The sequence below is a fragment of the Myxine glutinosa genome, chromosome 12 (assembly GCF_964187855.1).
Source record: "Myxine glutinosa chromosome 12, kmMyxGlut1.1, whole genome shotgun sequence".
Classification (NCBI taxonomy): Eukaryota; Metazoa; Chordata; class Myxini; order Myxiniformes; family Myxinidae; genus Myxine; species Myxine glutinosa.
The window spans coordinates 15,207,612-15,232,917 of NC_136272.1; the positions used below are offsets into that span (position 1 = coordinate 15,207,612).

A 25,306-nucleotide genomic window follows, 5' to 3' on the forward strand; every position below is an offset into this window, starting at 1 on the left:
CAGAATCCGACTCCATTTATTTTTTTTACACCTACTTTTATGTCACGTGACTAATAAAGGCCACATGACATGAGAGAAAAAAATGTAAACATCCAAACATAAGTGTTAAGAAGTGAGGGGACAATGGTCGTTTGCTAATGCATTTCACCTGAGGCCTCGAGTGGGTTAGGGGTGGGGATCGGGGTAAGGTGGTGACCATGTTCCCTCGCTGAAAGGTAAGCCGAATATCAAAAAAAAAAAAAAAAATTTGTACATACGGACTCCACGAGCACACATTTGCATATCCAATCACGTGACATTTGCTTTGCATAAAAATTAACGTAGGCCATTTTTTAAACATTATGTCAGTGGTTCTGCCTTGACATTGGTTCGACGTTCCAAAAGGAATCGATCGTGGGATACTGCAGCTGGAAAAAAAACAACCGATAAAGTAACAACAACCTTTGTACAATGAATGTTGTGCACAAAAATGTCGGCCTCACCCACACAGAGTAGGTACTGCAAATTGATGCGCAAAACCAGGCGACCGCAGGACATCAAAACCCATTCCGCCAATCATGGGCGGGCCCGACTCATTTATCGAGACCAAATCACGTGGTACAATCCGAAATGTGTCAAAATTACACACAGAGTTGTAGCGCGGCGTTCAAAGTCCTACCGGCCGCAACGCGGAATTCAGTCTCAAAGTGACAGTGCCTTGCAAGTATCTGCAGCTTCAAAGAGCAGCACAAGCGACTCGAAAAGTATGCCTCGGACGGACTAAGGCAGTCATCAGAAGTGATCTGTGGGAAAGACGTCACATAGCAAGTGGACATCGCATAAAAAGTCTGCAATCAATTCGTTTCGGAGCCACGTTTCCAATCTTATACTCTGGACACTGAAACATGGAAGGCCGAAGTGGGGCAGACCAGCTCTCAACTACATCGGCATGTTGAAGAAGGAGACGGAGGAACTGCACACACCAACGCTTGATCGAGGGGACTGGAAGCTGAGGTTAAGCGTCATCTGAACTAGGCCTAAAAGCTGACTGAAGAAGAAGTCCTCCCCTCTCTCCATACGTCTTTAAAAGCTCAAACGAAAGAAACTACTCCTACTACGTTTAATGGCTCCAATTAATCCCACCTTAAAGATACACAAGAAAATCCAGACACAGGAAGAAGCCACTCGGACTATCAAGCCCATGTCATCTCCACATTCCCGCCAAGCCCAAGGAAATACTTTCCCTGCACCTTTGTTTGTTTTCCCCAACTATAGAAACAAAAAAAAACAAGTCCCATTTCATACGATACAACCCCAAAACAATTTGACATGTGCAACTTAGACATCATAACTGAATCACACCTGGCTATTCTTGAGCTACCTATTATCCCTGCCATTGTCACTGTGGGGTCAGCCAATGTGGGAGTGGGGGGGGGGGGGTAGGGGGGAGGGTGTGGAGCTCCTCTCAGTACATTAGATTTGTGGGAAGACGAAATGCGAGTGTGAGTGTTACGGTCAGGACCGAGCAGTTTCAATTACCTTGTCATTCATGCTTATTTACGTCGACAGTACTATAATCTGGCCAAATCTGCTCATTTAATCCAGGAAAACATTCTTTGCAAAGATGACCATTTGTTGGTCCCAGTCAACGTTTCCAAAAGCAATGTGACCGAGTCTTATAAAAAGAAACATGGGTACTATCTCGCGTTATTCATGGGAATTTTTTTTTTTTAAACAAAGTAGGGGAGTGGAGGGGGATTCTTAAGAAAACAAAGCAAACCATTTTATGGTAGAATGAAGAACGAGTCTTACTGGTGATGGCTCGTGCCAATCTCCGTCCGCGGACAGGTAGAACAATGGATGAGATCAGCAGGACCTTAGTTGACGTATGCTAACTGCTGTGGGAACCAGAAGTTACAAAGGCAACCAAGGAGAAGTGGACATTTAAGTACGAGTAACCAAGGAGAAAAACAAGTACAGATACATTCAAAGTACACCGCCCCCATGCCAAATAAATAAATATCCTCCAGCGCAGCACATAAAGATGGTATTGGGAGGGAGAGGTGTACAATAATTGATTGATTAATTATGTAATTAAAATCAATAAATACTAATAGTAAAATAATTTCTTCATCAATTGGCTAATAGCATACCTCGACCACCAGTGTTTCATCCGAAGTTGCAGATTTTTGAAAATTAAATAAGTCATTAATCGAAAATAAATAATTATTTGATTAATCAATAAATAATAAATCGATTAATTGAATAATCAACAAATCAAAAATATCCTTTATAGCCACATCACTTGGTCACTGTCATGTCCGAATATCAGCTTCCTAGCTCGAAAGGTGCCCGAGATATTGCCCAGATGAGAAAGAAAATAAATAAGTGATTAATCATGAAAATAAATAAATAATAATGGAAAATAATGAAATTATTAATCAATTGGCTAATAGAATACATAAACGACCACCGTTTCATTCGAATCTGTGATTTAAAAAAAAGTAATTATTTCAGTCATTAATCGAATAATTAAACAATTAATTGATTAATCAATAAATCATAAATAGCCTTTACAGCCAAATCACTTGGTCATTGTCATGTCCGAACATCAGCTTCCTAGCTCAAAAGGTGCCCGAGATAATGTCCAGAAGAGAAAGGCAATAAATAAGTACTTAATTTATTGATAATAATTAAATAACTAATCAATTAATTGATTAATCAAAAAACCAAAAATTACCGTTTTTGCAAAAGTACTTGCTCACTATTGTGCCAACATTTCAGCTTCCTAGCTCAAAGGATGGCTGAGATATTGCCCGGACAAACAAACAACCGGAGTGAAAACTGAGTACTCCCCTTCAGAGCCCGGTGATGACATCATGCAGCGGCTGGAGATGGAATATGAAAGGAGCAGCGTACAATAAAGTAAGTTGCAAAAGCAACGGAGGAGAAGCAGACGTTTATTAAGGCATTAACCCATCATTGGAGCCGGTAAACACCTGAAACAGCCTCTCGTCAGTTAGCATACCTCAACGTCTTGTCGATTTCATCCATTTTCTGGAACCCAAAATGACCAGATAATATTATTTTGAAGATGACAACACAAAAGTTTAACTGTTTGTGTACATTGACTCTTTGACAAAGACGGAACAAACTGGGACCCTCTTCAGGGAACTACTCGTAACAGAGAAAAGAGTAGTATTTGGGAATAAAATTCATGACTGAAGTAGTGAGCACAATTATTGAAGGTGATCAACATAATTGCTTTGAGTCAGATAGAAGGTTCAATTGTTACCCATCAGGTAGTGAGCGAATCATTGCCAATGAAAATGTAATTCCATGAAATGGCACTCGATGGAGCACATACCTTCGCCAGGCTGAACACTTTACATTTTGTATCCACTGATAGGCCGGATCTAGATTCAGACCTGAACTAAAATCTGTGCGGCTTGTTCTCGTCACCCGTCCAACTTGTCCACAACTTTTTGAAACATCTTGCGATACATATACAGGGTGTCCCACAAGTCGATAACTCCATTTTGCCAAACTGTAGATCGCGGAATATTTGATGAAAACACGTTTCTGGCGGCGAAATTTAGCGTGCGGACCAGAAGAGATGGTGCTGCCTAACCCATGCATTTGGCCCTTTATAAAATAAAAAAAAAGGAATAAATGATGCGCACATCAGCTGATTTCCCAGGCGAAAGAGGTCCATGCCTGCAAGTTCACTGAGCATGCCGACTATGTCTTCCATTCTTTTTTTTCTTTAAAAGGGCCAAATGTGCAGGGTTAGCAGCGCCATCTCTATTCTGATCCACAAGCTCAATTTTGATGCCATAAACGTGCGTTTTCATCAAATATTCCACAATCTACAGCTTGGGAAGAGAGGTTTATCGGCTTATGAGACACCCTGTGTCTAACTTAGTGAAGAATCACTTTTTTAAATTTTTAATTCTTCTATCCAGATTCAGATCTTCACCAAAATATAGTCAATTCGGCCTCGTCATATACCCAACCTGTCCACAAAATTTCGTCCGAATCCGTCCGTAACCTTTGTGAGATATTCTGGTCACAGAAATGCAGACAAACAAACAAACAGGGGGGAAACAGAACCTCCATCCACCTTTGGTAGAGGAAGTAATGATTAAATAAAGCTAAATGAATTAAGAGTGTCTTAAAGAAAAATGAAAAGGTATTTCCTGAAAGTATTTCTCAACCCTGAACATATCCCAAATATGATCAAATTATTAAACTGCCAACATACCTCCAAAACTGAAGAAAGCAGTGTCTCACAACACTTTGTGCAAGCAGTGCGGATACAATTTGCCCACCACACACTCAAAGCTCCGACCCAGGTCCCAAAGTCGATCAGGAACCGTGTATACCTCAACCCACGTGCCATCGGCCTCATGGTGCTGGTACAGCGAGTGTCTGCGGTACGTGCGGAACACGAGCTCGTCCTGGAGTAGTTGTGTCTGCCGTGCGAATGTGTGCAGCTCCCCAGCCAGCACCACAACACGCACGTATGGGTTACTAGTCACATCCAGGGGCAGCGCAGGACGACACTCCCAAACCTGCCTCCCAGGGCAATATCGTTCCACATTCAACACACGCTGACCATCCATCATTACGCCTCCAACCACGTACAGCCAGTCGCCGAGCACTGCCATCTCGCTTTGAAAGCGTGGAGCGGACATGGGTGGGAGGAAACTCCATGTATCTCCAGTTGGTGAATAGGACAAGAACACTTCCCCTGCCACAAGGAAAGCACAGGATATGAAAGCCTACCAACAGCAGCATGCTTAAAGATAAATTTGAAGAAATACTAAAATAAATAGTTTTTTTGGAAATGGGGGAGGAGGGTGTGGGAGTGGGAGATCAAAATGGATGTTCAATCGAATCATGCATGTGTAGCCTCACCTCAATCAATATCGACTCACCCTCAAGCACATAGATCTTATTCTTATAGGCAACAGCACTGTGGAATTCCAACGGTAAAGGCATCGGTGCCACTGCCTGCCAGCTCCCCTCGCCCCCATCATACTGTTCCACAGACTTCAGCGCATTGCGCCCATCACCCTCGTACACATGTCCGCCAAGTGCATATAGAGAGCCCGCACAGTGCACCAGCTGGCTGCTGATGCGGGCGCACAGAAGGGCAGCACGCGGCTGCCACTGATTGCTACTGTGGTCATATTGCCAGCACTCGCTTTCTGCCCGGTGATCTACCGATGCTTCGCTGGCACCAGGTCGATAGCCTCCAGCCACGTAGATTTCATTTTCCGGTGTCACAGCAATGCCCACATCGCGCAAGTCCCCAGGCAACTTGCAAAGGCGGAACATCTCACCAGAGATGGGTTCTAGGCACACAAGTGTACGCTTTTTTCCCGTGTGTTTGTGTGCCGCTTGGAAGCAAATCACCATTTCAGTGGCCATCATACCCAGCCTGGGTTTGCTTTGATGGATCTCACTGCCAGTGTCAACATCACCAATTCCTTCCACAAATTCAACATTGGGAATGGAGCCTTCAGGAAGTGACTGGATATAACTTTTTTCCAAGAGTGACAGGCGAAGGCAGCTTGTCATAATTTCCTCCAGCTCACCCTCTCGTGCTGGTCGATCATGCTGCAGCCAGGCCGTGATGCTCTCATAAACAAGTTCTTCTTTCTCGACGTTAAGGTCATCACTTGCCAGAATTTCCACAAGCTGTACTTTCCTCAGTGTCAGCAGCTCTGCCTCACTGGCAACTGCCGCAAAGCGCCTCAAGATGAACTCCAACGTAGTTGCACGCAACTCTGCGTGATGGTGTGCGTCCGCGAACACAAACACACCAACAGCATTTTGAGGGTCTATGTGTGCAGCCATGAAGTGTGCAGCTTGCGCTAACAGCTGCTCCACTTGAAAAAGGCTTGCAGCAGTAAACACAGCCTGCACATTCTCGGTTGTAAGCTCCGCTCGTGAGGTGTATGCAAAGTCCAGCACCAGCTGCATGGCTTCCTCCTCAACCCCACAGAGCTGCACTTCCTGCTGGCAGCTTTCCCTTAGGCCATTCGTGAACATGGACCTGCGACCACGGCTCACAGAATAGGCACCATAATCACTAGGTAAACCAGGAAACCCGACAACTAAATTAACAGATATCTACAATAATAAAAGACAATACATGTTAGTCAGTTTGTTTGTTTGTGTGTGTATGTGTATGTGTATGTGTATGTCGTTGGTTGTTATCTCCGTTTGCGGGTTTCAGGAGTATCCAAACCCAAAGTATCCACCTCCGCTTCGGTGAGGGATCACGGTTCATGGACTAAGCTGTTCAACTTTTTCAGAGTTTTGTTCCAAGGGCTCTTTTCAGGATAGTTACCGAACCCCAGAATGCCTCCAGTTGTAGTTCATTTGTGGTGTGCGTGCTGGTGTGTCTCCTCCATAACCATAAAACCTAGCGGGCCAAAACTTTGCATGCACATGAAGTGACCTCCAGGGGAGTGCATGAATGAAAACTGGGTGTTTGGGTGTTAAAACACCTTTTTTGAAGATAATTTATGGGATGCTCATCACAAAAAAATAAACAAATAAGCCTTACCAAAACGACGGTGCCCCATCTTGGTCAGTCCTCTGTCACACCATTGGGTTCTTAGGCCACCATTTTGTTTCAGCCTATTCAAATGTGCCTTGCCTTGGAAACACAATCTACTCTCACGGACTAATTAAAGTATATAATCGAAATGTGGGTTCGGGTTTGAAGATCGGAGTTCCAGGACGACATAATTTCCAAAATCTGGAGTTAAATCTGTAAATGTTAAGAAATCACCGATTCTTATAACCAAGCCTTTAAGGTATCTTATAACTATGCTTTAAGCTAGGCTGTCCTTCCTCTTTCTCCATGTTGCCAGAGCATTAAACTTAACTTTTTCTACTGTTCCAACAATTATATTGAGTGAAGAAAATATTACGGAATGTGCCCAAAGTGTAACTGAGTGCAACTAAAATAATTAAACAGCGGGATCTCTGTGAAGGCTGCTGCAGCTGCGCCTGGGTACTCTGTGGGGGAAATCTCCAGCGTTAGGAAGGGAAAATAAATCAAATTAAAGATCGAATTAAAATACAATTAACATTATGGGAGGATTACAATGAGTAAGGCAACAAGACAAGTGAACTCCAAGCGCTAATCATTGAATTCCTGATCTTCATAAGTATGAATCGCTTGCCAAGCCAGCCGTTTCCTTAACCGTTTCGTTGGAGCGCTTGCTTGGGTGCTTAAGCCACTTGACGAGCGCTCTACAAGCTTATAGGAACACCCCTGCTCCCTCCTCCTGCTCTGCCACCTCGTCATCCTGCTCCCTCTCACCGTCCCCTCCTGCTCCCTCTCACCGTCCCCTCCTGCTCCCTCTCACCGTCCCCTCCTGCTCCCTCTCACCGTCCCCTCCTGCTCCCTCTCACCGTCCCCTCCTGCTCCCTCTCACCGTCCCCTCCTGCTCCCTCTCACCGTCCCCTCCTGCTCCCTCTCACCGTCCCCTCCTGCTCCCTCTCACCGTCCCCTCCTGCTCCCTCTCACCGTCCCCTCCTGCTCCCTCTCACCGTCCCCTCCTGCTCCCTCTCACCGTCCCCTCCTGCTCCCTCTCACCGTCCCCTCCTGCTCCCTCTCACCGTCCCCTCCTGCTCCCTCTCACCGTCCCCTCCTGCTCCCTCTCACCGTCCCCTCCTGCTCCCTCTCACCGTCCCCTCCTGCTCCCTCTCACCGTCCCCTCCTGCTCCCTCTCACCGTCCCCTCCTGCTCCCTCTCACCGTCCCCTCCTGCTCCCTCTCACCGTCCCCTCCTGCTCCCTCTCACCGTCCCCTCCTGCTCCCTCTCACCGTCCCCTCCTGCTCCCTCTCACCGTCCCCTCCTGCTCCCTCTCACCGTCCCCTCCTGCTCCCTCTCACCGTCCTCCCGGCTCCATCGCCCCGTCCTCCCGGCCCCTATCCCCGTCCTCCCGGCCCCTATCCCCGTCCTCCCGGCCCCTATCCCCGTCCTCCCGGCCCCTATCCCAGTCCTCCCGGCCCCTCTCCCCGTCCTCCCGGCCCCTCTCCCCGTCCTCCCGGCCCCTCTCCCCGTCCTCCCGGCCCCTCTCCCCGTCCTCCCGGCCCCTCTCCCCGTCCTCCCGGCCCCTCTCCCCGTCCTCCCGACCCCTCTCCCCGTCCTCCCGACCCCTCTCCCCGTCCTCCCGACCCCTCTCCCCGTCCTCCCGACCCCTCTCCCCGTCCTCCCGACCCCTCTCCCCGTCCTCCCGACCCCTCTCCCCGTCCTCCCTCTCCCCCGTCCTCCCTCTCCCCCGTCCTCCCGACCCCTCTCCCCGTCCTCCCGACCCCTCTCCCCGTCCTCCCGACCCCTCTCCCCGTCCTCCCGATCCCTCTCCCCGTCCTCCCTCTCCCCCGTCCTCCCGATCCCTCTCCCCCGTCCTCCCGATCCCTCTCCCCCGTCCTCCCGCTCCCTCTCCCCGTCCTCCCGCTCCCTCTCCCCGTCCTCCCGCTCCCTCTCCCCGTCCTCCCGCTCTCCTCGCTCCCCTCTCTTCCCGCTCCACTCGCTCGCCTCTCTTCCCGCTCCACTCGCTCGCCTCTCTTCCCGCTCCACTCGCTCGCCTCTCTTCCCGCTCCACTCGCTCGCCTCTCTTCCCGCTCCACTCGCTCGCCTCTCTTCCCGCTCCACTCGCTCGCCTCTCTTCCCGCTCCACTCGCTCGCCTCTCTTCCCGCTCCACTCGCTCGCCTCTCTTCCCGCTCCACTCGCTCGCCTCTCTTCCCGCTCCACTCGCTCGCCTCTCTTCCCGCTCCACTCGCTCGCCTCTCTTCCCGCTCCACTCGCTCGCCTCTCTTCCCGCTCCACTCGCTCGCCTCTCTTCCCGCTCCCCTCGCTCACCCCCTCTTCCTGCTCCCCTCGCTCACCCCCTCTTCCTGCTCCCCTCGCTCACCCCCTCTTCCTGCTCCACCCACTCATCCCTCCTCCTGCTCCCCAATCACCCCTTCTCCTGATCCCCACTTACCCCTCCTCTTGATCCCCACTTACCCTTTCTCCTGATCAGTCCATAACTTTTTGAGATATCGTGCTATACTATATTGTATGTAGTTTTTGGCACTATCTCTCAATGGTAAAGAATCATAAAATTTATATTATCCGGATACGGATTCAGATCCTCACCGAAATCTAATTAATTTGTCCTCTTCACACACCCAACCTGTCCACCAGATTTTGTCTTTATCCATGTGCAACTTTTTGAGATATTCTGTTCACAGACAAACAGACAGACAAAGGGTGAAAACATAACCTCTACTAATGAAAAATTAGATGACAGATTAAAAAAGAACTACTTTCATAATAAATTCCAAGAACTTCAAGAACCCTACTGGAGATGCAATGTCATCGGCTCTTGGAGAGATTAGCAAAGAACACACCAAATGTCGTTAATCAAGTATGCTTGGAATCCACAAGAGTGAAATACTTTCGTGATAACAAACATGTTCCTCCCATGTCACAATTTATCTAAGGTCACGTAATAGGTTCAATAATCATCAATCCATTCTCACTTGAAGTAGGGAGAGATCGAAGCAAGAACATTGCGATGGCAGAGAAAGATTCTCCCAGTCTCGACTCGCACGGCAATGTCTGTGAGGAGTTGTGCGTCCAACATGTTCTTGAGCTCTGCAAGCAGCTGGCACGCATGCTGAGGGTCCATACCCACAGGCAGCAGTTGCCTCACAGATTCCCAAGATGGCAAAGCTCTGGATTTAAACCCTGTTTGGAGTTAGAGGTGGGATGGAATGAGGGGCAAGTAGAGAGGTTTGCACTTTATTGGCAACAACCAGTACTTTAGAGCAAAAAGAAATAACTCCTACGATGCTGGTTAAGAGTTATGCCAAAGAGTTGTAAAGGCTTATGAGGTTATCATCAACTTGAAAACTTACCAATAAAACAATGTTTCATGATAACTCAGTTCCAAGTTCACTTTACTTTAAATGTGTTGCCGATGTGTCTGTTCCTTGGATCAGTTTTTGAGCATTTTAACCATTGAAATGCGTGGATGCATTTGCCACGTAGAACTTCCTCATCATCATCATTATCATCATGAATGTACAGGATAGGAGCAAGATATCCTGTGGTGAATCCCAATCTACACTTCTGTATTGGTTGGTTTGAATTGGTTGGTACATAGTTGTTTTTAACCAGGAAGGGATGCATGTTGAAAGTCAGTGCAAGGCGAAGATTTCACTTTTCCACGATTTGTCCAGGTTACTTTAAAGGTTTTTTGGGGGGGGTTTTTGGGGTATACAAGATCGTGGCTCATGTAAGAGTTAACATCAATCACAAAAAAAAACAACGAACAGACACACAAAGCATACAAAAAAGGGAGCGGGAGACAAGATGGGGAGAGAGAGGGAAGCACACAAGTACAACAGCAGAGAGCAGGGACATCGGGAGATCTGTGGGAGGGAGAGGGCTTGGGGGGGAGGAGGCATGGGAAGGCGGGGGGGGGGGGGGTGGTGGGAAAGTATCAAAACACATGGACACTGCTGGAACTTCCAAGAAAGAAAAAAGTCGGTATTTCAAAAAACAAAGTGGATTTGGGGTGAATTAACACGGGTAGAAGATATCAAGGTTTTGGATGGGGAAAGATAAGAGATGGTGGTAAACAGCTGTTTTAAAGACCTGGAGGGAGGAGTGGGATTGAAGAGAGTGAGGGAGTTTGTTCCAGAGGCGGGAGAAAAGAGGAATGAAGGTAAGCAGAGTCTTGATTTTGCAAATTTCACCAGAAGAGGGTTACTGGCAGATCTTGTGTGACCTGGAGAAATATTTGGGAGACATAGCACATATAGAGCTGGGGGAGCTAGGCTGGATCGGTAGAAGACAGAAAGACCACCTACCTGCCTGCGGTGAGTGAGTGAAAGGCCCTCGGAGATGGCTTCATCGCGGGAGATTTCAATGATTCTGAAAGCTTTGGTTTCAACAGCGTGAAGACGAGCTAGGTGTGAGGCAGGAGCACCAGTCCAGAGGGGAGAGCAGTATTCCATTGAGCTGTGGATGAAAGCCTTGTATGTGGTGAGGTGCTCATGTGTGCCAAGGAAGGACCTCGCTTGACGGAGGATGCCCAGTCAGCGACTTGCTTTGTAGGCCAGCTTGGAAATGTGGTTTTCCCAGCAAAGATCATGGCAGATAGTGAGACCCAAAAGATTGAGTGACAGAACTTCTTGGAGAGGATTGTTCAGAAAGTAGATGGGAGGGTTGTCCAGTCGGTCTTTTCGGAGAGACATAGTAAGAGTGTGAGATTTGTCAGGATTGAAAGACATGTTCCACTTGTTTGCCCAGTCTGTGATTTTGTCCAGGTCTGCAGAGAAAGAAGAGGCTGCAGACTGCCAATCTGAGGGATGAGGAATGGAGCGGCAGAGAGTGGAGTCATCAGCAAAGAGATAGAGAGGATTTTCAAGAGTCAGAGAGATCATTGATGAAGACCAGAAAAGCACAGGGCCCAGAACACTGCCTTGGGGAACTCCAGCCTGAACAGGAAGGGGAGATGAGAGAAACCCATTCAGGGCCACACGTTGACTACGACCAGAGAGGAAGTTTGCAAGCCATGTGTGAAGATTTCCATGGATCCCATAGGAGGAGAATTTGGTGAGCAGAGTGGGGTGGGGTGCCAGACCATATTGAAGGCACGTGATATGTCAAGGGAGACGGCTCTAATTTCCTGTTTGGCATTGAGGACCTTTTTTGTGTAAAGTGGTAATGTTGGCTGATTTCCAAGCTGATGGCAGATGACCTTGAGCAAAAGAGAGGGTGAAGAGAACAGAGAGAGGGTGAGATAGAGAGGCAGAGCAGGATTTTAGGACCTGTGGTACAGATATGGATTCCACCAGGGAAGTTGGGAGGTTGTTCCAATCCTCGATCACTCTAACTGAAGAAACTGCTGCTGATAAGTAGCCAGCTACACCTGGGCTTGAACACCTTCATGGGATGACGTCTGCTGGAGTTGCTAATTGCAGGAGTGAAGTGGTGGGGGGTAATGCAGTCCAGTCCTTTTATGATCTGGAAAACCTATACCATGTCACCTTGCAGGAGTCTAATGGAGAGGGTACATATTCAGGTGTCTCAGTCTCTCTTACTGGGGGAGATGATGTATGGTAGGGACTAATTTGATCGCCATTCTCTATACCCTCTGCAATTTATTCCTGTCTGCTACATACCTGGGATACCATGCCAAGTCACTGTACTCCAAGTCACCGCAGGACCCGATACTTGAACAGCAGTGGCAATGTAACTTCATCCAAGGTTGTGAAGGTGCGTGTTATTTATAAAGGTCAATTAATCAATCAATAAAACGAATCAATCAAAAGGTCAATTGTTCAGGCGCTTCGACGCGCGGTCCTCTCGGCGATCGACCCCACCAAAGGGCTCGTCGAGACCAGAGCTGAGTGCCAAGTAAAAGGGGGGATTTTCTTTTTATTTTCCTTTAATCTTTCCCCCTGTCTGTTTTTGTGTCTGTGTTGCGGACCCTCACCGTAGGATTTATAGTTTTACCTTACATCCATTTTATTTCCATGCTTTATTTCCATTAAATTCATTTATTGTGCAATGTTTTCTTGTGTCACGTTTCTTTGTTCTGTGGGTTTCGGATTAGACCCTGTGGCAGCAGTCTGTAAAGGTAAGACCTCAGCTCTTTTCGGTCCCCCGCGGGCACCAAAAAGATTCGCCAAGTTTCGAACTGCTGCCTCTGAGTTAACCGATCGGCTATCCGTCTGAGGCCGGTTTTCATTGGCCATGAACGTGACAATATATACATACATACATGCCAAGCCACTTTCAATTCTACAAGGTTCATACATATATACATACATACATACTGTCGTGTGGCTGGCTCTCAGTTAACACCGAGAGTAAGCCACGGATGGAAACGAGAGTTAATGAAGGCGTTCACTTCAATTGATGGCGGATGATACGCAAGAAGGAATGAAGAATGCCGACTCACCTGTACGGGCCCCGCACAGGCGTCTTCTCCCTGCAAAAAGTAACTCAAACCGAGGCGGATTTTATGTACAAAAATAACACGGCTTTATTGCCGGACCCCAAGAACAAAGAACGCGACGATATCTAAAACCCCTACTGAGCGCTCCAACACACAAATTTCAACAACAGACAATAGGGAGGATAAATTAAAAGAACCGTTGTGTTTGTGTTTTCTGCGGCTTATCTCTGTCTGCAGTGTGTCAGGGATCATCAAGCTCCGAGCTCAGTCGTCCGACGCGGCTTCGGTGTTGGCGGGAAGTAGGCCTTGATGCGTCCTTGTTCGCGCGTTGCTAGGCCCGCGTACGCTGCAGAGCGGCAGGCCTCGCGTCCCCGCGCGATCGCTCGTGAGGTCCCGTGCGTGAATGCAGGGTAGAAAGATCGTCAGCGCTCCTACGTCTCTCCAACGTCCAACAAGCAAGGGTCCAAAACGGGGATAGGTCCAACACAAGAAGGGAAGAGAAGAGGAAGGGAAGAGAAGAGAAGAGGAAGAGTCCGGGGCAAGCAGAAGGCAAGAGAGCAGTCCAAAAACCGAGAGAGCAGAAGGAGCAAAATGTCGGTCTCCTCGTCCTTTTATCGGCCGCCCCATGACGTCACCGGTCCTCTGTACCAATCCCCACCGGCCAACATCACAGTCTCAACCCTCCACCAATGGCCGCGTCACTTTTCTCTCATGCCATCCGTCGGTGGCCAATTAGTTTGTCGCTTCCTTCCACCTTCCTTCCCCCAATACCAGGGAAGCTTCTTGCCCCTCCCTTGACCAATCACGAGCTCTTCCTTACTCTGCCAATCGGCGACCTGCTTCTTACTCGCCCTTTTCCTTGACCAATTGCTGCCCCTCTGAGCGTGTCCATTGCCTGCCTGCTCGATGTTACATCACCATGGTGCGCAATGCGCGGCCGCTTCCTGACTGTTCTTCTGGTCAGTTCCATTGTTATTGTGGCGGAGGGGGATTAATTCGTGTGTGCGCTAATGGGCCTAACTAATGTCTATGGTGCGTTGCCATATGGGACACATGTATGATCACAGGTTTGACACATGGGGGAATTAACATAATCCCTACCCTACCTAACACAACGATCATCCTTGTATGATCACAAAGATACACTTAATCCAAACAAACCGCCCTAAACAGAACTTATTACATCGAGATTCCCTATCACAACAATCAAAGCACCTACCAGTCCTACCTTGATCTATATACCACTACCCCAAAATTCATAACAATACATACATACATACATACATACATACATACATACATACATACATACATACATACTGTCACGCAACTCCGATTAACACCAGAGTTGCGGATGCCGATTACGAAGGCTTTAACTCCGAGGCGGAAGCTCAATAGCGGATTCCAAAATCGACACCTAAAACCCTTAAGCGCGCGGAATGGAGAGGAACGGCGAGAGCCCCACAGCCTTATCTATTAAAATCAAACACCCGGTAAACTGCGTTCAGATATATGTACAAAAATAATATAAGGGTTTATTCAAATGAAAACGGCAGGACAAGAAAATGCGCGCCGATAATAAATATCCTAATCGGGATCCTGCACACCAGACCTCAAATACAAAACAGGGGAATATGAATTTACAAAGAAACACGTCTTTTGTGTCAAAATGTACGCGGATGCGGCCTTATCTTGTCTTTGTCGTCTTGGTGGCTGCCGTCCAACACCGCTCCATCCGGCCCGATCGCACACCACGAGGTCCCTCGCTCCAAGTCCCACAAGGCCTCTCAGCACCGAGCACCATGCACCAAGCACCGAACACCACGAGGTCGACAGCAGGTCAGCGAGCTCCACCTCAGCCCAACTTGGGTCGGGATCTCTGAACGACTCGACCGGGCTGCTCAAAACAACTCCCTATGGCTCAACTGCCAACTCTGCGAACTGCCAACGCAACTCGGGCTCTCTCTCCTCGTGCTGAACTCAGGATCTCAACTCGACTCGGGTGCACACGAACTCTTGACTCAGACCTCACTCAACGTGCTCAACTCTCCACTCTGGTGAACTCTCTACTCAACTCAACTGAACTGCCGAAAATGGCGTCCGGCCCTCGGTAATATCTCTGGCGATGACGTCAGCATTGGCGCACTCCTCAGCCAATAAGAGCCTCCCCCCGGCTCGCCGGCTCGTCCAGGGGCACGCCCACTGCGCCACTCACTCCCATCCATTATTCCTTGGGTTATAGCACGTGCTAGGCGAGGTGGGTAGGCCTCTCGGAGGTGTAAATGGTGGCGGCCAATTGTGGCAGTGTTCTAGCCTGATTTCTTCCTAAGTCATGTCAGGGGGCAAGGAGTCATTTAGTGTTGTACTAAATAGTCCGTCAGGTAGAGGGGTCCATCGGTACCAAAAAGGAGGCCTAGGTTCATTGGTGTCATTTGAAAGCATTTCCCTCACCTATAACAAAAATCTCTGGTAGCAGTGTCAAATCCACAGCTTTCATGTTAAAAAACGTATATGTTTGTGGCCTATGACGATGTCATGAAACATCACTTTCAGAAAATCAGGTTTTCAGGTACCCGCCTGATTCTACACTCTGCTCATGCGGCAAATGCAGGGTTCGACACCATTGTACTTGTAGCTGATGATACAGATGTGTTTCTTTTAGCTTTTCCTTCAGTACTGATATCGGAGCAACAATTCATCTCAAATGTGGAACCCAGGCAAGAATACACTATGTATATGTCACAAAGGTTGCATCATCACTGGGCGAGTCTGTCAGTAAATCCTTATTAGGCATGCATGCCTTCACAGGATGTGACAGTGTGAGCACTCTAGCTGGTCGAGGAAAGATCACATCCTTGAAGATGGTAAAGAAATTTGAAGCTTTTCAGCAAGCATTTGTTGCATTAGGTCAAGAGTGGGACATACCAGAACAACTGGTTCAGGAACTAGAATTATTTACATGTCAAATATATTCTTCAAAAACAAGTACAAAAAAAGTAGATGACCTTCGTTATAACTTGTTCAGCACCAAAAAGGGTACAATCGAACCACATCAGCTTCCCCCTTGTGCAGATGCCCTTCACAAGCATATCCTCAGAGCCAACTACCAGACAGCTATTTGGCAGAGGAGTCTTGTTGCACAACCAACCATACCATCACCAAAGGACCGAGGATGGAAAGTTCAACTCCAAGACGGTAAAGAAGAACTGAGGATTGACTGGCTGGATCGAGCACCTGCACCCAACACTGTACTGGAATTGTTAGCTTGCAACTGTTCCAGGTCATGCAAACTTCCACAGTGCACTTGTTTGGCAAATAGTCTGAAGTGTTCAGAGCTGTGTAGACTGCAGACCTGTGACAACCAGCCACAAGATGATGATGATGATGATGATAATGTCCAACAGATGGATGAAGAGAGTGATACTGAGGACTTTGAATTTTAATATTGCCAATGGTATTAAGAAGTAAAGATTGAATAATGATAAACAAATTAACATTTGACCCTATCAAAATTGATGGTATAATAATCAGGAATATGATAATAAACATTAAAATTAGCCAAAATAAAGTATTTCTTCAGTTTATAGCTGTAATTGTAAATGTGTATGTATGTTACTGGTTATACATGTTACAAAAGTATAAAGGTGATAATGATCAACATAAATACTTATTAATTTGATTGAAATAAACTTTGGATATGTTTATTGATAATCATGGTGATTACTATACCCATAGCATAATTAAGTGGATAAACATGGTAAAAGGGAACGATGCATGTGTTGTCATGCATCGTAAATGCCTAATAATAATAATAATAATGAAAATGATCAAGACTATAATGATACTTGTAAATATGATACATTTAAATGAACATTATTTGATTTAAAAAACCCAATCCTTTTGAGATCTAGGTATAGTTTGTTTAGAAGTATAGATTAAACATTAAATCCTGCAATTTCTGGGACACATTTTGGGACAATTTTCTTACCGACAGGGGTCTCTTTATCTGATGATTGTATTCTGAACGCTGCTGATTTGAAATTGCTACCAGACATAATATAACTCTAGAATAACGTGGCTTTCAAATGGTACCATTCAACCATGGCCACCCTGACTGGTACCGATCATCAAAATATGGGTGTCTACCTGATGGACTAAAAGGTCCTAACTAATGTTTATGTGGTCTGCAGTGCCATAATGGACAAAGGTTTGACTACTAGGTGAGACATACAAGGGCTCTACTGATTAACCCCTACACTAACACACGAATCTCCTGGTAGATTCACAATTATACACCTTAACCGACAAAACGCCGAAACATGGACTTATTACAGGAAGTGTTCCTTATCGCGACATCTCGAAGCATGTTACCTACTCAGATCTACTCTGCTCTACATTTTGCTCTACCAAATTCGTAACAATACATACATACAGACAGACGTGCATGCCAAGCCACTTTCGATTCTACAAGGTTCATACATACATACTGAAACATGTGAAAAAAGGACATTTTACAACACCTAATTATTGCTGTTGCTGCTGCCTTCGTGGCTGTGGTCGTTTGTGTACTCCCTTTTAACCTCCGCCACCAAAGGTGGATGGAGGTTATGTTTGCACCCCTGTCTGTTTGTTTGTGAGCAGGATATCTCAAAAAGTTGCGGACGGATTTGGACGAAACGTGACAGAGAGGTAGCATATGTGACAAGGATGAAATGATTAGATTTTGGTGAAGATCTGAATATGGATTCAGATATGAGAATTCTTTAATTCTTTAAGTGATTCTTCACCATTGAGTGATAGGGCTAAAACCAACATATAGCAGAATATCTCAAAAGGTTGTGCCGGATGATTTTGATCAAATGTGATCCTGTATTTTGATTTTCTGGTCTACTGTAGGATACAAAACGTAAACTGTTCACCTGGCGGAGGTATGCTCTCTACTGAGTGCCGTTCTAGTTTCTTTTCTTTTTGTTTGTTTTTTTCCACCCTTTTTAATGTACTTTTATATATTTTTACATACCTTCGAGAAGTATGAATGTATAAAAACATTTTAAAACAGACATCCAGGTTGTAATTAAAGGGACACAAAGTTTTGTTACAAGTAAATCGATAATTAGCTTTCCAACCAAGGAAACCGATTATTAGCTATCCAATGGTACCATTTTTATTATTCTACGACAGCAGGAACCGCTACAATAAGGCTCAAATTCCTGCTTCTTCTTCTTCTCGTAATGGACGGACGGACGCATCTTCCCCTCGTAATAATAACACCCACTACTTCCTTCTGGGAGCAAAAAAAGGTGTATGTACATGCACTCCCTCAGGCAGCGGTCAGTGGTTAAACCACTTGCACCATTCTTCATGTACAGGGGAAAATTCTCCATGTACATTGTATTCGCTGTGTTTTTTGCTAAGTATGTTCAGACACTTAAAAAAACATATTGCAACAGATATATCGTTCGTTATAAGTTATAACACAACCAGTTGCTATCTAATATGATCATGGCAAGAAAGCAAAAACATTATTCCTGAGTCATTGCCTTTAAACAATTCAAACTCTGGCTGTTTGGCAAGCACCTCGTCAGCATCCGTCATGTTGTCTAGCACGATGTATGAAGGTGGAGCAAACTCGTGACGCAACTGCAAGTCTGTCCACAGCTCCAAGCCACGGTCAAAGAGCAAAGTGTTCTGCTGGAGCACAAAACCAGAACAGGTGATGGTGCAGTTTACCCTGGGGTGTACAAACAAGCATGCCTATGCTAATGGATGACAGCTTTTTCAGATGGAAATGTGTGCTTATGTGAATGTGAATGAGTAGGTTTGTTTATGGAACTGTGAACATGGAGTAAATTTGGAGGGATTGTTTACTTTTTGTTTGGTTTGTGGACATAAATTAGGTATATGCCTACTTCCTGTATGGTTAACTCTAAATAAAGAATACTTTTTTCCCCAAAGATGAAATGAAGTTTCAATCGGATGAAAATCCAACCAAAGGCTTTATTTCATTCAAAAATTAAAAACTCACGTTTAATACGCGTCAATATGTCCACCATTAGCTTCAGAAACCATTTGAAGTCGACTTTTAAAAGATTTCAGCAAAGACATGAACATTAGTCGCAAATATGATGGAGACAACACACAGGCAGACACGAACTTTAGTCGAAAATATGACGGAGACAACACGCAGGCAACGTGCGTGACACGTCATGATGACGCACGCGAAATTTGAATTAAAAAATCGCGGACATGTGGTCAATACAATCTGGGGGGAAAAAGTATCATTTATTTTGCAACACCCTATAGTAGTATCAGCAGCTAGTTAGGGTGAACCAGAGGGGGAGGAGGAGGGGTATTTTGTGTGTATTAGGGTTGTCTTCTTGATTCTTTGGTTTTCTGGTTGGCCTGGGTATTTACATATTGTTGCGGATATGGGATTTGCATCCATCCATATCCGCTTGTAAATATTCCCCTATTTCCTCAATACTTCCCAACTATCCCCAATCCCCCATTCCCTAGTCCCATTTTCTGTAAACAACACTCTGTAGACCCGACCTCCCCCTATTTCCCCCCATTAAATGTCGCATCCAGGTCCACCGCATCTCACGTAGACAACTATAGGACATCTTGCTAGTTATTCTTAGTCTATGTCAGTTAAGGACTCGTTTCCATTAATTCTGACCCTTCGTTGCACCAGAATGTGATTGTATGGCACCGTTAGGAAGTTTAGGACCTCCCAATACCTCCCCGCAGCTCTTCCTCACGGTTCAGCAACAACAACAACAACAACAGCACGGCGGCGGCGTGCACAGGGAGTGCGCGTCCTCACTCCGGCTTGGTTGGTAGGGGGTGTTGGGAGGGCATGAGGCCTTCCCAGCGAGCCGCCATCGAACATGTGCTCGACGGGGTTACCACATAGGGGCTCCCTGTCAGCTCCTCGTCAAGGGCGGAGCCCGGTAACCCCCGCACCCAATGGGAGCGGCGGACCGGTCCCATCTGGGGCGGAGCCAACCAGCCGAGGGCGTGTCACTCCCCGCTGAGCATGCGCAGGAAGAGGGAGGTGACGTCAGATGCGCGCTGAGCTTGGAGAAAGAAAGACGCCACCTCCGAGCGCTGTGAGGCCTCCCTGCATCTCTTGGACCGTGCTTGATACTGTCCCCGAGCCAAGGTGCACCTTGTGCTATCGACTACCTGTCCCTTCCTGCCATCAATCCCTGTGTAAGTCAGCCTTGTCCCGTTTGTCTGTGGTCTGTCTGGGATAAAATAAGATTGTATTTAAGTGCCTATCTCTTCTGTGTCTTTACCTCACTCTACCTTGTAATCTACCCCCCTTTTCTCCACCACTAATTATACCCTCCTCCGGAGGTCCTGAGAACTGTACCCCTGGCGTCGTTTCATTTATCCCAGTCGTTGTGTCCTTTCCAATCATTGATTTAGCGTAGCGCGATTTGGCCAACGTTCGGGTGGAATCGGGTGAGTTGGGGAAGAATCGGGGGAACTGTTAGGTCGCGGCAATACCACCGCTCGGTAAATAACATCTAATCCGCGATCCGTAACAATATACAAAGCCCTCCATACGTATTGGAACAGTAAAGTAAAATTTGTTATTATTGCTATATACTCAAGAAATTTGGAGATGAGAAAAAGATGAATATGAGGCAAGAGTACAGAAAGCCAGCTTTTATTTCTTTGTATTTCTATGTTTTACCACTGCAGAACAATAGCACTTTTATATGTTCAGTCCCCCATTTTAGGTAAGCACAAGCATTGGAACAAATGACTGACAGGTGTTTCTTGTTGCATTAATTGTTCCCACATAAAAGAGCTGTGAATGTCTAGTCCTGGTTTTAACCATTGCTTTCACCATGGGAATCTGACTTTGGAGTCAGTAGCATAACTCCATATGAAGACCAGAGAATTGTCTATGAAAGAAAGCAAGTAATTTGGCAGCTGAAAGAACAGAATAATTCAATTAGAACCATAGCGCAAAAATTGGGTATAACAAGTACAATAATTTGGAGCAAATACAACTTGAAAAATAAAGAAACCACTAGTGTCCTTAGCAATAGACAACGGACAGATCAACCAAGGAAACCAACTGCAGATGCTGACAAAATAATCATCAGAGCTGTGAATAAAAACCCTAAAACAACTGTCAGTGACATCATGAACAACCTCCACAGTGAAGGGGTGAAAGTATCACAATCTACCATATGTAGAGACCTTGACAGAAGAATTACAAAGGCTACACTGCAAGATGAAAACTTATCAGCACCAAAAATAGAAAAGCCAGATTAGAATTTGCCAGGCAGTACAGAGGTGAGCCAGTAGTTCTGGAACAAAATTTAATGGACAGATGAGACCAAGATAAACCTTTGCCAAGGTGATGGACAGTTGAAAGTGTGGAGAAAGGAAGGAACTGCATGTGATCCAAAACCTCATGTGTGAAAAACATGTTGGAGGTCATGTCATGGCTTGGGCTTGCATGTCTGCCTCTGGAACTGGCTCACTCATCTTTATTGATGACGTAACTAATTATGGCAGCAGATTAAATGCGGAAGTGTACAGAAACAATTTGTCTGCCTATGTCCAAGAAAATGCCTCCAAACTCATGTGGCGGCGATTCACCATGCAGTAAGACAATGACCCAAAAACACACTGAAAACACAACCAAGAAGTTCATCAGGGGAAAAGGTAGGTTTCAGACAGGCCAAGTCAATCTCCTGATTTAAATCCAATGGAGCAGCATTTCACTTCCTGAAGAGGAGACCAAAGTCAGAAACCCCCCAAACAAACAACAACTGAAAATGGCCGCAGTGAAGACTTGGTAAAGCATCTCAAATGAAGATACCAAGAGTTTGGTGATGTCGATGGGTCACATGCTCGATGTAGTTATTGCATGCAAGGGATATGTCACCAAATACTATTATACTAGTTTACTTTACTTTAAGATAATCTGTTCCATTACTTACACTTACCTAAAATAGAGGGACTGAACATAAAAAGTGCTATTGTTCCACAATGGTAAAACATATCTACATATAAATATCAATAAATAAAATATGACCTTCTGTACTCTTGCCTCATATTCATATTTTGATCTCAAATCCAACTTTCTTGAGTATAGAACAATAATAACAAATTTGACTTCGCTGTTCCAATACTTATGGAGGGCACTGAACATGTATATATCTCTACTGGCCCACCCTGGCAGAGTCATATTAATAAAAAGGGCTGAAATGGCAAATTAAGCCATAGAAAAGTCCTCAAATGATGACCCAGACTGGCGACACGTTTGTTCCGGTGTTTTGTGAGTATACAAGATAGTTACTACTTTGTGTCAGGTGTGAGAGTGGAAGTCTATGTCACGGTATGTTTTGTGACATATCAGTGAATCAGAAGTGAAAGGCATTTTCAAGATATATCGTAAATGCATAGTATGTAAAACACTAACCCCAGGAAACCAAGAACACCAAAGAACCAACATGACAACACCAGTCCACATAACATACCATCCATCCAGAGCATCAGCGACAGAAACCGACACCTCTGGCCTATCAACGACTACATTCCAAGACTGACCTTACAGGAAGTAAACCCGTTCCCAATTGATACCCTCTTTCCAGTAGTAGTCAGGGTAGGGATTGTGGAATTTGCTCAAAGTGCTGACTAACTCCCCTACCGTTTGCCAAAGACCCAATGATGATATTTAATCTTGATATTTAATAAAACCACCTTTAGAGGCCATTTTTCCCCGCAAAGCAGGGGTTGGCCTTTTTCGGGAACCGTGGTTGTTGTTTTTTGGTCCCCTTTTTGAAGCAATGTTTTACGGCCGGATGCCCTTCCTGCAGCCAACCCTTTTTGCCGCCTTTAACGACAAACAGGGAATTACCAGTGAACTGCTACTCAATTAGCCGACCTCGGAAGGATGACAGGCTGAGTCAACCCCCCTGGCGTTAATTCAGCGATCGACCGGGATTCGAACCCAGGATCCTAGGATCCTAAGCCGGCACCCTAGTCGCTAGCCCAACACCAGGGCATCAACAATCTTGATATTCAATGTTGTGCACTATCTCATGCTGGCAGACAGGTCATCAGGCTTAACGTCCATCCGAGACATGGCACACCGTGCTAGAATGCCCTACCGATGAAGCATTTGACTTGCCTATAAATTGGAAAATTGGAATCGGATTGGAATCAAACCAAGATTAGTCGCCATTCTCATAACGACAAACCATGCAAAGCCTTTGATTCGGTTACCCACCTAAGGTTTGTGAAGAAATCGTATACCTTTGGAGTCCTCCTCTCCTGAAATGGATTAAATCTTTCTTGAGGGATAGAATACAGCGTGTAATGGTAAACAACCCAAAGTCAGACTGGAGAACTACGAAGTGGAATCCCACAAGGTAGCAAGCTCAAGCCTACTCTTTTCCTGTTGTTTATCAATGATCTAACAAAGTACAGATCTACACCGACGATACTAAACTATACGGTCGAGCACATGACTAACGATTCTTTGTCCATCCAGATGACCTGGACTAGGTAGCGGAGTGTTATCAGCGATGGCAACTTCCTTTCAACACAGATCAATGCAAGACCCTTCATCTTGGCAAAGCTGCTGTCAAGGAGTGTTACACCATGAATGGAATTGGGCTTTCAAATGTCGTCAAACAAAAACATCTCTGCATCACAATCGACAAGGACTTAACATTCCATAAAGCCTCCACTGCAGTCATCGAGTCAAAGCAGATCCCTGGGCTAATAACACGTACCTTCACAACATTGGATGAAGTTACATTGCCACTGATTTTAAGTATCAGATCCGACCATCTTGGAGTATGGCGACTTGGTATGGTATCCCAGGTATGTGGCAGACAGGAATAAATTGGAGAAGGTATATAGAATGGCGACCAAATTAGTCCCTACCATGCATCATCTCCCCCACTAAGACAGACTGAGACACCTTCATAGGTACCTTCTCCGTTACAGACTCCTGCAAGGTGATACGATATAGGTTTTCCAGATCATAAAAGGACTGGACTGCAATACCCACCACCACTTCACTCCTGCAATTAGCAACTCCAGCAGACGTCATCCCATGAAGGTGTTCAAGCCCAGGTGTAGCTGACTACTTATCAACAGCAGTTTCTTCAGTTAGAGTGATCGAGGATTGGAACAACCTCCCAACTTCTCTGGTGGAATCCATATCTGTAACAACCTTTAAAATAACCTGGAAAAATCGTGGAAAAGTGAAATCTTCACCTTGCACTTGACTTTCAACATGCATCCCTTCCTGGTTAAAAACAACTATGTATCAACCAATACGGAAGTGTACACTGGGATTCACCACATGATGTCATCCTCCTATCCCGTGCATTCATTCATTGATCGAATGATTGATGAAAAATCCGAACGATTTACAAAAATTTACTTGAAGACCATACAAAACCATTTTGAGCCATCGAGTCCTCCGAGAGGTGGAAAGGTTTCATTTTCTCGTCACCATGAAGTGAAATTCGAAGTGATCATCTTTGTTGCCTCAGAAAATATTTTCGGGAAGCGGGGTGGAGGAGGAGGTTAGAGGGGGGGCACATTTTACATCTCCATCACGTACAGTAGGGTTAACGCAATACAAAGAAGGGCCAAATAACCAAGACCTCAGGAAAATAGATCATCATTTAATTACACATTCAACGGTAAATTCATTACACAAACAATATCGGTAAACGCGTTGTCTTTAAAGATGATCCGTGTTGGATCATTTAAATTGCACTTAAGCACGTACACATTTCCTTCAGGAATTGCTTTTGTTGTTGTTGTTTCTTTAAAGCACCTAGATAGAACGTACCTGTGCGGCTGTGCCATGTGCGTCCACACTTAAGCCAAGCACTTTCACCCGGCTGCAGAACGGGAAAAAAATAAGAAATAAATAAATTAATAACATTTTCGCGATCGGATTTCTTTTCAACTTTTAATGTCGTTACGTCGCCACGAATTAAATGATTATTGTGAAGTTTATCTTTACTACGATAAATACAATAACATATCTAAAGAAAGCCAAAGTAGGGGAGAGAACAGCGCACTTTTGTCATTGAGCTATCAGCTCCCTGACGTAGATTATACCGCCATGGCTAGGTTCAGTGAATAGAAAAATAAAAACGCACCTAACCATTAAAACAAAATAAAGTGGTTCAATGTCAAAATGAGATGTAAAAAAAACAGTTGTAAATGTTGGAATTGTTTTTATTGTGTGTTCTTCATTATTAATTTTTAATGGAACCACAGAGGTGCTTACACCCCTAGGATAGAGTCCCTGTATATAGAGAGTTGTGTCAACTCAAAT

At 45.6% G+C, this 25,306-nt stretch overlaps 1 protein-coding gene across 7 annotated transcripts; it reads right to left on the reverse strand.

The window, feature by feature from the left end:
* KBTBD8 (kelch repeat and BTB domain containing 8) lies at nt 1-24,917 on the reverse strand. Of its 7 annotated transcripts, none has more exons than XM_078766499.1 (6): nt 24,812-24,917; nt 18,544-18,657; nt 9,536-9,743; nt 4,920-6,043; nt 4,244-4,732; nt 1-782 (listed from the first exon to the last, which is right to left on the reverse strand). In XM_078766499.1, the coding sequence occupies exons 3-5, from the start codon at nt 9,682-9,684 to the stop codon at nt 4,269-4,271; spliced, it is 1,737 nt and encodes a 578-aa protein (XP_078622625.1). In that variant the 5' UTR covers nt 9,685-9,743; nt 18,544-18,657; nt 24,812-24,917; the 3' UTR covers nt 1-782; nt 4,244-4,268. The 7 variants fall into 7 exon arrangements, with proteins under 7 accessions (XP_078622625.1, XP_078622623.1, XP_078622624.1 ...); XM_078766497.1 differs by having other exon boundaries at nt 4,920-6,055; nt 24,812-24,872; XM_078766498.1 differs by having other exon boundaries at nt 18,544-18,654; nt 24,812-24,861.
* Nucleotides 24,918-25,306: the final 389 nt, after the last annotated feature.

What these genes read in the sequence shown, in the direction of transcription:
- KBTBD8 (XM_078766497.1), bottom strand. Translation starts at nt 9,684, where the DNA reads ATGGACCCTCAGCATGCGTGCCAGCTGCTTGCAGAGCTCAAGAACATG. An exon ending in TCGATCTCTCCCTACTTCAA is followed by an intron (nt 6,056 to 9,535) that starts GTGAGAATGGAT and finishes CTATTCTGTGAG; the next exon opens with CCGTGGTCGCAGGTCCATGT. An exon ending in TAAGATCTATGTGCTTGAGG is followed by an intron (nt 4,733 to 4,919) that starts GTGAGTCGATAT and finishes TCCTTGTGGCAG; the next exon opens with GGGAAGTGTTCTTGTCCTAT.